This window comes from Antennarius striatus, chromosome 1 (assembly GCF_040054535.1).
Source record: "Antennarius striatus isolate MH-2024 chromosome 1, ASM4005453v1, whole genome shotgun sequence".
Classification (NCBI taxonomy): Eukaryota; Metazoa; Chordata; class Actinopteri; order Lophiiformes; family Antennariidae; genus Antennarius; species Antennarius striatus.
The window spans coordinates 22,219,850-22,232,623 of NC_090776.1; the positions used below are offsets into that span (position 1 = coordinate 22,219,850).

General features: G+C 41.4%; 1 protein-coding gene across 1 annotated transcript in view; it reads left to right on the top strand.

Annotated features, from left to right (window-relative positions):
* Nucleotides 1-12,774, top strand: part of zfhx3b (zinc finger homeobox 3b) — an 87,725-nt gene that overhangs the window by 20,429 nt on the left and 54,522 nt on the right. The window contains exon 4 of the mRNA XM_068315043.1: nt 10,688-10,919. Coding sequence (XP_068171144.1) covers nt 10,688-10,919 — 232 coding nt within the window. The remainder of the gene's footprint in view (nt 1-10,687; nt 10,920-12,774) is intronic.

Here is a 12,774-nt window from a genome sequence, read left to right on the forward strand (position 1 = left end):
TGATCAATGGTTACTTTTGTTTCATTTTTATGGAAAGTGCTGTTATGGTTTTTTTTTTTCTCCTTTTCTAATGAGCAGACCCAACAGAGTGACCCTGTGAAGAAATGTGTGTTAGCAAAGCCCTTACGTATTAGCGATGGAGTCGACTATACTCATGGGAAGCTGCACAGTGCACCATTTTTCAACGCAAGTGCACCATATCCCTGCAGGCGTAGGTCAGGGGCTACAATTGGTCTTATGAAGACAGAAAAATCTAAATCTGGCCCTTGTGAAGGAGGAAACAGCTGTGTCTATTCTGCATTTTAATTAAAAGGTTGTATTAGAGATAATACTGAGTCCAGAAGAGTGCAGTGGTTTGATTTGAACAAAAGCTGATAGACATTCAACCTCAAAATACCCAAAATTAAGAAGGAAATTTTTTGTGTGACCGCAATTGTTGAGCTTCTTCACCTCCTTGTTAATAGTCAAGGCCAAAAGTGCAATGTCAGGGTTTTACTCTTCAAAGTTGCAGCTTTTAAGTTGCCCAGTTCTGAATAGTTGACAGGTGAAACTGGTGGGTGTTTCGTGCATGAACTACTTGAAGAACCCTCATCAGCAGTTTCACTCCAACAAGGTACTTTATGTTCCATGGAAATAAGCCCACATACAGTTTAGAGCTGCTCTGGATACTCACCTCTTCTCAACCCCAATCCATCCCATTACATTTATTTTTAAGAAGAGGACCTCTCCAAGGCCAAGCTGCTCTTTTTTCAGTGCAGTGCGGCAAAATAAAGGTAGTTACGTAAGACAGGGTTAAATATCAAAACTGACGGAGTACATCATCACTGTTTTTAATTAGCTTGTATCTGTAGTGAGTCAGAGCAAGGGTAGTCACGAACAACTAAATATTTCCCCTTATGATCTCTCATACACCTTCATCCCAAAAACACATTTCTATAAATTTTACATAAAAAGATACAGGATTGTCAGAAAAAATATAGCAATCATGGCCTTACTGTGTAGCCTGAAGCTGCAACCAATTATGTGGTAATGAAATATTTACACTACCAAACTAAGAGAGTCGGAGTCGAAAGCGAGATAATATAATCCTGAGGAGACTGACTCTGTGTCTCCTGGATACCATTAGATCAGCAGAAAGCAGAAGTCGAGAGCAGCTGACAATAGGCGTAAAAGCAGCGGCATACCTACAGTTTCGTAAGCATGGCTTTGTGTCACCCCTACTGCTTTGAGCATATTTATGAGCTTTTACTTTGTCATAGTAGCCACCGTGGTGGGGAGAGGACTCACAATTGTAACACTGATTCTCTAGAAGTGTTATTCTGATTCTGATTGCTGCTCCCTACTTTGACATCCCAGTGAATCGACATTCTTTGCACAGTGTGATGTTTGTTCTTGAGGACTAATTGTGTTTGGGTGATGTTCCTGCTCTGAATTTAATTCTGACTGACTACATTGATCATCACAAGTGGTGTTTGCCTATATCTTCATCTAACACCCTCTCTTACCCTCCACCTCAATGTATCTGATCACTGCTGTAGGACCGGTTCACCACTGCTCTTTCTAAAACTCTGTTTTGGGTTTCGTTGTACAGTCAAAAAGCCTTTTAGTTTTGTTCATTCACTGCAGTTGCTCTGCAAGCCTGTGCAAGCTGGCAAGTGACAAATGAGATGCAGTGAGGTGTTGGAGACTTTTCTCAGCTGTGTGGGCGCGAGTTGTCTCTGCCTTTACCCTACTAACACATCAGTGACCTATAGCACAGCTAAGTCTAAGTTCTATTTAGTCAGTCGACTGGTGTCCTGAGATTTTTCACTAAATCCCATGGAAGTCATTGATGTCCTGGAGGATTCTGTTGGACTTACAGCCTTAACATCCTGTTGTATTATATTTTTAAGCACTGTTCAATGAAACTGTGTTAGGAAACATTCAGACCAGACGTGATGATGACTCAGTTTATTATCCAGAAAGCTGTGGCACAGCAAACTAAGCACAGAAAGACCCCAGATGGAATCAATGCCAAGACCTTTTTTGGTGCAATGTAAAAAAAAAAAAATCTCTTCTTTCATTAAGAGAAAAATTAAAGCAAGAGAACACGGCAGAGTGTAAAGCTGTATTTTTTTTTTTGCTACTGAAGGAAAATATACAGTTTACACACAAAGTCAATGCAAACAGATGACTGAGCAAAAAAAAGTGATAAACCACGCTGGCACTGAGTGACGAAAGATAGAGCACATATTCTCCCATTGCCTGAGATGAGAAATCCTAACTCATTGTGCTGGCTCCAGTTGTTTGTCAGTCAATGCTGATTGGTTGAGTGACATAACCATGGAAGAGACTGGTAATCTGGGTGGGGAAGTTTGTACTGTTGTACACGACAAGGAAACAGCCACTCCGCAGGTGTGATGGAGCAACTTTAATTTGGATCCGATTGGATAATCCTTTCTCTGATCCTAGCCAAAGGCTTATCAACCTGGGCTATAGCCTCCGCTTAAAGTTGTCGGCATCAAGACGCAACTCCTAGATCAGCTGGCGGTTTTCAGCACATCTGGACGATACTGTGTACCCCAACCCAAAGGCACTTGGCTGTATGGCGCTTCTGGGACTTCCACAGCAGGAACAAGCCAGTTACGGTAATGTCAGATATGCTGGAAGAACACTGGCATAAGAAAAGAGCTATGTAATTTTCCAGGTATTTACTGTAAATCAAAGCAAAAAAGTGATGGTGAATCGTGAACAACTGTGACAGGATAGAGCAAACAAAGTACCGAACGTCAGGAACCAAAAAAAAAAAAAAAACCCAGTGTGAATTTTATTTTAGTGAAGATGAGACTGAAGGTGTTGAAAGTGAAATTGTCACAGGGCAAGGATGTGACCAGGCAGAAGCAGCAAGACATCAGTGAGCATGGGGCAGGTAACATCACTATCAATGAAGCAAAGAAACCAGAGAAATACCATGTGTTATGTGATATGAGAATGAGGCTATCCTGATGATTTTGTGTGTTTGTGGAAAGTTTGTGCAAATAAATCTTTTTTTAAGATAGATAGATAGATAGATAGATATATACTTTATTAATCCCAGAGGAAATTGCACATATCCACTGCTCAGGCATTACATAATGAATAAATACTGGATAAAAAAAGAAACACTGACACCAAAAGACATACCACAAGACATACACTACACTAGCAGACACATGTAGCATTAACAGGACATATACTAAATTATTACTAAAATATAAACAGTATAAAATAAAATAACATAAATAAAAAGTGCAAGTGAAAATTAGCAGGAGGCCCAAATGGTGGGTAAGGTACACCCTTCTTACATTGTAAGGCGTCATTATCTAATATCACAACATCTAATATTTTTCTCAAAAATATAAGGCGTCACTAATGTCAAAACATCCCAACACCTTGGCCCCACTACACTGCAGCACAGGCTGACATCTCATCCCCTCCATTCAACCGCTTGCAGACCTCGCCACCCCCCCCCCCCTCCTCCTGAGAGAGTCATTGTACCACCTGATGGCACGGGGCACGAAGGAGGACCTCAGCCTCTCTGTGGAGGCACTGTGTGACAGCAGTCTGCCGCTGAAGGTGCTTCTCTGCTGGGAGAAGGTGGTGTGTAGGGGGTGGCTGGTGTTGTTCATGATAGCCCTGAATTTAGACATGGTCCTGCTCTGCAGGAAGACGCATTATCCTAACAAAATATCCCAAAACAGAAAACACAACTAAATAAGTTACGTAAAGATGCATCTTTTCTGAGACTAAGTGTATTATCACCTTTCTGTAATGTTTTTCATTTTGTAAAAAGACAAAATTCTGTTATTACAAAGAGGGACAGCTGAATGAAGCTGTATTGAAAATCCTTGTGGGCTTCATTGTTGTGTTTCTAAACTTTAAAGGCTCATCTCCAGCCAGAATTGTGTTGTCTGAAATGAATGTGAAGTTGTTAAAAATGTTTTAGGGGAAAGGATGAGTGGTCTCTGCCACATTTTTGTGCTTATTTAATATAACAATATAACAGAAATTTTCAAATTCAGCCATTTGTTTTGATTTTCGTGATCACCCAAGTATTTTCAATGACCGCATCAATTTATTGTTACCATTACCTGTTCCTCTCCTCTGTCATGTCTGTTTTTATTATAATATAAAAAGCAACAAACAAACATAATTATCCACATTTGAAAATCTGGACATCCCAGATCCCTTGCAGACATTCTGTTTTACTTGAACATAATCCTAAAAAATGTTCTCCCCCAGCCCTGTACAAGTAATTATTGTCACAGTTGTCCAAAATGGAAGGTTTTGTTGTTGTGCAGAGAGAAGGACAAGGGCAGGTCCTGATTTGCCTTTTTCAGCTTCCAGATGGCATCTCACCAGCATGCATGTCATCAAGTGGCTGTAACAGTTGTTTGGGCACCCCCATGGCTCCACCCTTCTCTCGCCTCCTGCAGGCAGACTTATTGTACTGCAATTTTGACAAGCTCCTCCCAGCATGGCTTTCATAAAAGCACCAGGAGGTTAAGCTGTTAATTAGCTACTGAAAGAGGAGGCCAACAGCTTACTGTTAATTTGCTTTGCTGTTTTGTTTTGTTTTTTTAAATTCAGGTTCGACATCATTTCCTGTCAGTTTTATTTTATTTATTTATTTTTAGTCATCACCATGTGTCACAAAAGCAGAGCAGAGCTCATTAAGAAGAAGGGGGTGGGGTGTTTATTTGGCTATGATTAGAAGTACATATTATGTATGTATAGCCATGCCTATCCACATGCTCTTAATGAGAGAGACCCTGGACGACAGTGTGGGGCTCCTGTGGGCATAGACCCAGGCTCGTTATCACCACACAGAGCATTGATCTCTCCACCGCCTTCTTGCTTATTCTCCTCCTCTCCCTTTAAAGACAGTGACTCGCACATGAATTATATGGACACATTGATCAGCTGATTGAGAGCTATAGCCCCAGGTCGTTATTGAAGGAGGGATTACCCAACTCTTGTTTCGTGCTTGTGTCTGGGAGAGTGTATTACTCAGCTCCTTGTCACAGCAGATACTCCCCTAACTTCAGATTTGCAATGGGTGCAGGGTACATAAATGTGTGCACTTACAGAAACACACATTCATACACACGCAGCATGTACAGTGGGCTGCACAATCAACATAGGCCAAATGACTGGCTGAATTGATTGCCTTCCTTCTGCAGTTATGTTCCCATTGTTTACTTTCTAGCATCTTACTCATTCAAACAGAATTCAATAATTATTGCTTTATTTAATGTTAAAGTGAAGAAGAGTGGTAGGTGTGTAGCACCAGTAGCTATATTGTCTTTAAGTATATCTGTGACCCCACACAGGATACTTTGTTTCTGGGCCTATGTTGTCATCCTCTCCAAGGACACCTACAGCAATCTATCTTCACCTCACTGTCCCCCTTACGACGCAGAATTCACCCCCCCACAACCCCACCCCCCACCCCTGCCCAGAGACAAATATGCAGCCTGTTTTTATCCACCAGTGAAGATGAATCATCGCTTACAGCAGAAAAAGAAACCATAAGATGGAGGGACAGGATGTGGATGAAGGGTGCCAACGATCAGGAAAAGTAAAAGAGAATAAAAGCACAAGGTCGCCAATGAGGTTGAAGAAGCAGTAGGTAGGCAGTGTAGAATGGGAAGACAAAGTGCCCTTAAGCCACAACCTAACTTTTAGGCATGTCGCAACTTGAATCCGTTGATTCAAAGCATCCATTTGGCACCCGGTGAGGCCCCTGTGGTTGGAGCAGCAGTTCACGCTGCTGAGCAGAGAGGGAATCACAGGCCAAACTGCAAATGCATGATGACTCCAGCCACTGATTTGCTTTCTTGAATAGCCTCCTCACTTTCTAGGGGGAATCCCACAGAGCAGATTTTATGGCGATTCAGGTCCCCTACAAATCTTTGTACATGCACGGTACACAGCGTGTAGTCTACAGCACACACTCAATGGTCACAGCACTCTTGCTGTGAGTTACAAACAAGTATTTTCTTTGTCTTTGGCTTCAGTGTACTTTTCAGCCCAATAACGCTTCATATTGGACTATTGGTTAGGGTTAGGGTCAGAGTGTGTTGCATGGCTGGTGTGATTTGTGATTTGCAGCTATCTAATGTTTATGAGTCTCTGATGAAATCCACGTACGCTACTGCACTCACGATAGGCACCGACTCTGTCCTGCAAATCAGGGAGGTTACAAAGCAATATCCAGGCAGATGCTCACTGGCTGTTTCACAGAGGGAATTTGGCAGCACTCTCAGAATTGATAGCTATTTAGCTCACGGATCGTCATCTGTTTTAATGCATTAATTTTGTATTAACAGCACTGGCAAATTTAATGGTGGAAATTAGGGTATGATCATAATGGCGTGTGTGCGTGTTTGTCCGTCTGGCTTGCTGACTGGCAGTGTGTGTGTGTGTGTCTGTGTGTATGTCTGTGTGTGTGTGTGTGTGTGTGTCTGTACATTTCTGATGTTCTTTATGTCTATACTTTCGTACGTGTTTGTTGTGAGTACATGCTGTTTTATAAGGCTCCATTGGGAGCCATTCTTTGGAATTACCGGCTCTCTGTCTCTCTTCCACCCTTCCAGTAATACCCACCTCTATCTTGTGTTAGTTGGGCTCTCTCAGCAACCACACTATTTTGTGTTAAAGGTGCACTTTTACTTTGCATTTAAGTGGATGGAAATTCAAATGTATGCAGTGCTCTGGGTGGGTGGTGAAACTAATACTAGCCTGTATTGCCCACTCAGAGGGCAAGGTGCACTGTGGAGTTATGAAAGAGAGGATAGGGTGGTGCCCACACCGCCCCTATCCCTCTCTACCTGAAAAAGCACAGAGAAACACTAGCCTCCACAGAAAATGATAAGGTGCTCCAGGGGAAAGACATGTTTGAAATCCGTAATTACATTTTTCAACTCAACCACCACAGCATGAAAATATTTATAGTCAGTCATTTCTGTGATTTAGAGGATTGTCTGAAATGCTTAAAACCTCAACGGTTTAGCTATGCATTATTTTTCCTAATTTCATCTTCACCTACAATCAGCAGGTCTTTGTGATATATACTGTCAAGTCATCACAGCATGTGGCACTACTGAGTATATCACTTCATTCTACACAGTCACACATTTGCACTTGCTGCTGTAAATTCCCAGACAGTTCAGCGGTATTGAATCCATGCCACTGATCCAGCCATCCCCTCCCCCCCCCATTATGCCCCCACAGCTCCCCTCTTTTTGGGGCCTCAATAGAGTGTTTAGAAAGTCCAGAGCTGTACCAAATCTTCCCAGCACAACATGAGTTTTTCATTAAGCCGTCAAATTCCTGCTCTCTAGTTGGAGACGATTTATCAACCAGGGGCTTCATTGCAGGTTCATAGGAAACAGACATAGGTCCCGTCTAATGCTTTATTTTGTTTCACATCTATAGTGTGTATGTAAGTATGCATGTATGTGTGAGATTGAGTGGGTGAACCCAGAGAGTATGATGGACTGAGTGTACTGTGTTCATGCTGTGCTCTCAGATATGATCATAGGAGTCTCTCACATGGATAATGGCAGGAAGAATCCATGTTCCTGATGATCAGAGGTTTTTTGTTCTCGGAGGACAGACAACACATTGTTGCCACTCAGTAAAATTTTGACTGGACTAAAAAGTCGACTGAAAAGTCTGTCATCATCAACACGGGATTAAAAATGTCATCACAGCAGTTGAGTGTGGCATTGATCAGACGACTATCTGCACTAAGGTGGTACTATCCTCTTGTGAAAATTACCTACAGAAAAGTATCTGGGCTGAGTTAATTCCCCCTCATAGAAACACATATGGTGTTATTGTATCTCAGTTTTCCGGTTGACCTCAGTGATGAAGCATTTGAAATTTGATTTGTACTTTTGCCTAATGCACTGACTAAAATGCCCCAGACTGGTTTTGATCAAGGCCGGTGATGGTGAAAGTACTAGTGTAGCCTTTGGACAGTGTAGATGGAGCTATGTGCCCTAGGACAACCCAACTTTAGCTCTGTTTAAGGCCGTCTCCCTAACAGGTCAGTTTTAAAGTGAATTATGACCAATTCTGAAGCAGGCGGTTTCGGATAAGTCCGATATAAACCCTTGGCTTCTTATGGAGACCTGTAAACCAGAATTTTTTAAATATTTTTTTTACCTCCTGAGACTAGCTTTGAAGTTTCAGTCAGGTGCTGTCTTTTTTTCAAACTTGCCCTCTTGTAGATTTTTGGAGCCTTGAGTCATTTGCCGCAAAAGTGTTTTTTCTTTTCTTTTCTTTTTTAATTCAAGGCATCTGCTCATCCTAAAAGCAGTTAGCATGATGGATACAGTGTTATCTATAACTGAATCTCTCTCCCAGGTTTCTCTCTATCTCTGTTCCGATGCAATATTTGTGCACAGAAGAAAAAAAAAGGTGAAGGAGGAGGGCACTCACAATATCAGGCAACACTTATTCATGACATCATGGATGGTTTAAAACGAACCTGAGAATGAAAGCACACAGAGACACAGAGCCTTTTACAATCACCTAATAACTCTATTATACTGAGCTGTGGGGCTCACAAAAAGGAGGAAAAAAAACCAAACTATTCCTCTTCCTGGAAGAGGTATCTTAATGCACAGTTTAGGTGTAGAAGTGAAAAATACGAAACCAAAGAGAATGAAATGCAATAGCTCAGAAAACCCCAAAGCAATATACAATATTTCCAGAAAATTAAACATTAGGAGTTAAGGACAAGAGCAATTACCGATGTGAAATATAATTATGTTATAAAGTCTGTGTGTGTGTATATACACACGCACGGGAGGATGTCTGTGTGTTTATATATGTGTATTATATATATATATATATATATATATATATATATATATATATATATATATATATATATATATATATATCAATAAAGTGCAAGTCTGGTGTGTAACATAAACAAGCACAGGGAGGTTTACATATTTCTAATGTAGAATTGGTTAACTGGTTAACTAAAAATACTGGAATGACCCTACTTTGACTGAAAGTATGAACGTTCAGTTCAGGATGCATCATATAATCTTCACATTAACAGCAATTAAGTACTTTAAAATATAAATTTATTCAGCATGAATGAAAGTTTCTTCTCTTATGAAAGACTGATAAAATGATGCTTTTGATGATGGTTACAAAAAGCAAACTCTTGACTGTATGGCTTTGATATTTTTCAGTGAAAGTGAATGTATGTGTCTGAAATGAGTCAGAAAATATCAGTATACTTGACATTGTCAAAACATATATATTCCAGCTTTTATCACTTTTGAAGAGTTGAGCAGCTGCATTTTCAACTCTCTTCAATGTAATAAACAGCTTAGATTTAAAAAAAAAATCATTCATTCAGTCATCATCTTGAAGAAGAGATGATTACAATCGCCTTGTCTTTAAGATGATTGATTTCAGCTGTTTATCTGCCTTGCTGGTCATGGGTTATGCTGGGGCTTATCTCAGCTGGCTATGGGCCAGAGGCGGGGTACACTCGGACGTGTCGCCAGGGCATTGCAGGGTCACACACAGACAACCACTCTCACACACACACTCACATATACGGGCAATTTGGAGTGATCAGTTAAATTTTATGTTTTGGGAGGTGGGTGGAAGCTAGAGAACCTCAATCCTATTCGTACAGAAAATGAGCAGTATCTTGCAGGACACAGGAAGATTAAAAAGGATAATAAAACCAGTGTAATTGTGTTGATTGACATTGGCTGTAGCAACAGTCATCAATAGTGAGAGCCTACTTTGATAGTGGAAGCAGACCATGACATGTATGAAAAGAGTGAGCATATAGATTCTGTAGGTTTTGTTATAGAGATGCAGAAACAGCCAATAATTTTTTTAGGACTGTGGAATTGGGCCAGGCCACTGCTCCATTCACTCCCAGAGACAGTGTCTGGGGGCATGACAAAAATTGCTCTATTTATCCAATGACCATCACTTTTCTAGTCATTTGAATTTTAACACAACCCTACATATTTGACCAATCATTTTTTGACATTTTAGGGGAGCTTTTCTTGCAGTCACAAATCACCTCTGTTGGGTTGACAGGTTTGTACCGGCGTTGATTTCCTGTCTTCTGAAGATTGCCATCCTGTTGTGGAATGTTCCAGGCTTTCTCAGAATGTATTAAATTCCCCCACTGCCTTACCACTGGCTGATTTTGCCTCTCTTTCTCTGCGAGAAGTCAAGGATTTAACTCACCATGATCAATATTTAGTATCCCATGCGTGAAACAAGCAGATGTTTGGAGTTTCCTTTTCAGAGACAGGAGGCTCCTGTTGAGTGAAGGGGATCAATGCTGCCTTTCGTGTGAGGCCATAGAATCAGGGCTTTTGAAGAGTGGCTGATGCGATTCCTGCCATCCCGTGGGCCCTTGAGATTTGCGTGCCTCCCAAGCATCTTCTGTCCTGTTAACCCACTGATACAGACACTCACTCAGGCAAAAAGTGCAGTCCAAACAGTTGTCCTGAAGTGGTAGGGGTCTGGATGTTAAACAACAGGGTTGTGATTGGTAATTGATTTGTTCATTTGCCAACAGTTTGAGCAATCGGTGGTGCCTACCTAGTTATCTGCTATCTACAATAAGTTCTTCCTCTCAATCTCTCCCTTTCTTTCTTTCCAGCACCTCCAGCAGCACGAAAACGCAGTGGAGGGTGATGCCTGCTACTACCATTGCGTTCTGTGTAACTACTCGACCAAGGCCAAGCTCAACCTGATCCAGCATGTGCGCTCCATGAAGCACCAGCGCAGTGAAAGCCTCAGGAAGCTTCAGCGTTTGCAGAAGGGCCTGCCAGAGGAAGACGAGGACCTCAGCTCAATCTTCACCATCCGCAAATGCCCTTCTTCTGATACAGGTCAGAATCTGCCCCTTCAGCCAGGACTCTTGATGTGTGTTTGTCTTTGTTTATGCCGCTGTGCCTCTTGTAAACAAATACACACATCCATCTGTCCCGATCAGACATTTTTCCAGTTGTCAACATTCACAACTTCCAACTTTCATAATTTTTCATTGTCTACATTGGCCGCGGTCCTTAGAAAAACATTTATGGATGAAAAGTGATTGGCTGTGATGGTGTGTTTAAAAAAGGCGATTTAGGTGGTGCAATTTTATTTTATGTCGACTGAGTTGAGGGAAATTCTAACTCCTGTTTGATGTGATTAATTATAACCTTCACCCTTCAACACTTCTACTGGCTACTGTGGTAGTGTTTTTCTCACTTCCCAGTAAATGGGAAAATTTTAAGTTAATCAGATATATGGCTGATATTCAGATAATTTTTAACAAAAAATATTCCATTCCCCAGTAAATCCAGAGGTCTCTCGTAATTGGAGTCATCCCTATCAGTCATTAAAGACATATTGAGACAGAGCGTAAGGCCAACGAAAGGAGGAGCCAAACAACAGCAGCAGCTGCAAAAACAACAAGAGCAGCAAAAAAACAGACACAGCTACAACAACAGTAGCATGACTGGAACAAAGTGCTTCTACTGCTCATTTATTATGGACTGATTAGGAAGAGTGAGCTGTGGTCAATTAACACTCTTTCTCAGCAGAGATTTGGTTTTCCAATCACTTTAACTCCTGTGCCCTGACAAAGGGGCTCTATTGTGAGTCCCTCCAACAGGGAGCCATTACTTCCCTCACACACATACTCGCTGTCTGTGTTGTGCATTGGGGGGGGGGGGCAGCTTGTGAAGACGCTTTGTTCCAAGGAGGCAGGGATAATGAAGCCAGCGGCCGGGAAATTGCGCAAAAAGGCAGTCACAGATCTGAAGCAAATCATTAGAGAACATATTTAGCTGAGCAATTAGGGACAATTAAGCTTTCTGCTCGCTGCACTCCAAATATGTTAATGACTACAGTACAGTGGACAAGCGAACATGCAAAGCCAAGAGGGAAGACCATCTAGGTTAAAAGGGTGGGGGGTGGGGAATTTATTGTTTCTGTGTTCAGACTAGGAGGAGTTGTTGTGCCGTTTGTGTGGTTACTCCCCAGCAGAGGTTCATCAACTTACAATAATCCTCTTACTTTAACTACTACTAGTACCTAACAAAATTAAATTTTCAATCAGACTGTGAGTTCTAGAGATGTTGTCTTTGTAGTGAGAGCATATGTTTTGATGATGATTTTTGGTAACTGAGTAAATGCCTCTATTTATTTAAGTTTTTCGATTTCATAACTGCCAGTAATCAAAGTGGAAGTCCATTCTGCCCTTACTCATTAAAACAGATCAAACTGAAGCAGCCTATGAAATGAAATGTAGGAAAAACAAGAATCATTCACTAATTGTGGTTCCTCTTTGCCTGTACAGTAATTACCAGCTCTAAAACTACTACCTCCACACCCCACATCTACCGTTTTGCAGTCCAAACACCTTGTTCCAACATCAGCTCTACCAGTCCACCTCACAGTGCCAGCCTTTCACAAGGGTTTGAACCATTCCCTCCCAGTGTAATATTTAATTTCCTCTTCACTTGCTCTTCTGTGGCACAGTACTCTTTTTTGCGGTTAAGGCATAGTTTCTAAAGTGGTGGAACGTTCCATGGCTTGTTAAAACAAAGTTGCCCCTGGATTTCTGGGTCACCTAGACAGTAATTCCCCCACCAGCTGCTGTTGTGTGATCTTGTGAATGATTCCCTTGCTTGCATTTGGTACTTGGCTTGTGGTCTGCATGGGATTTTTCCTCAAACAAAAGACCCTGTTTTTTTG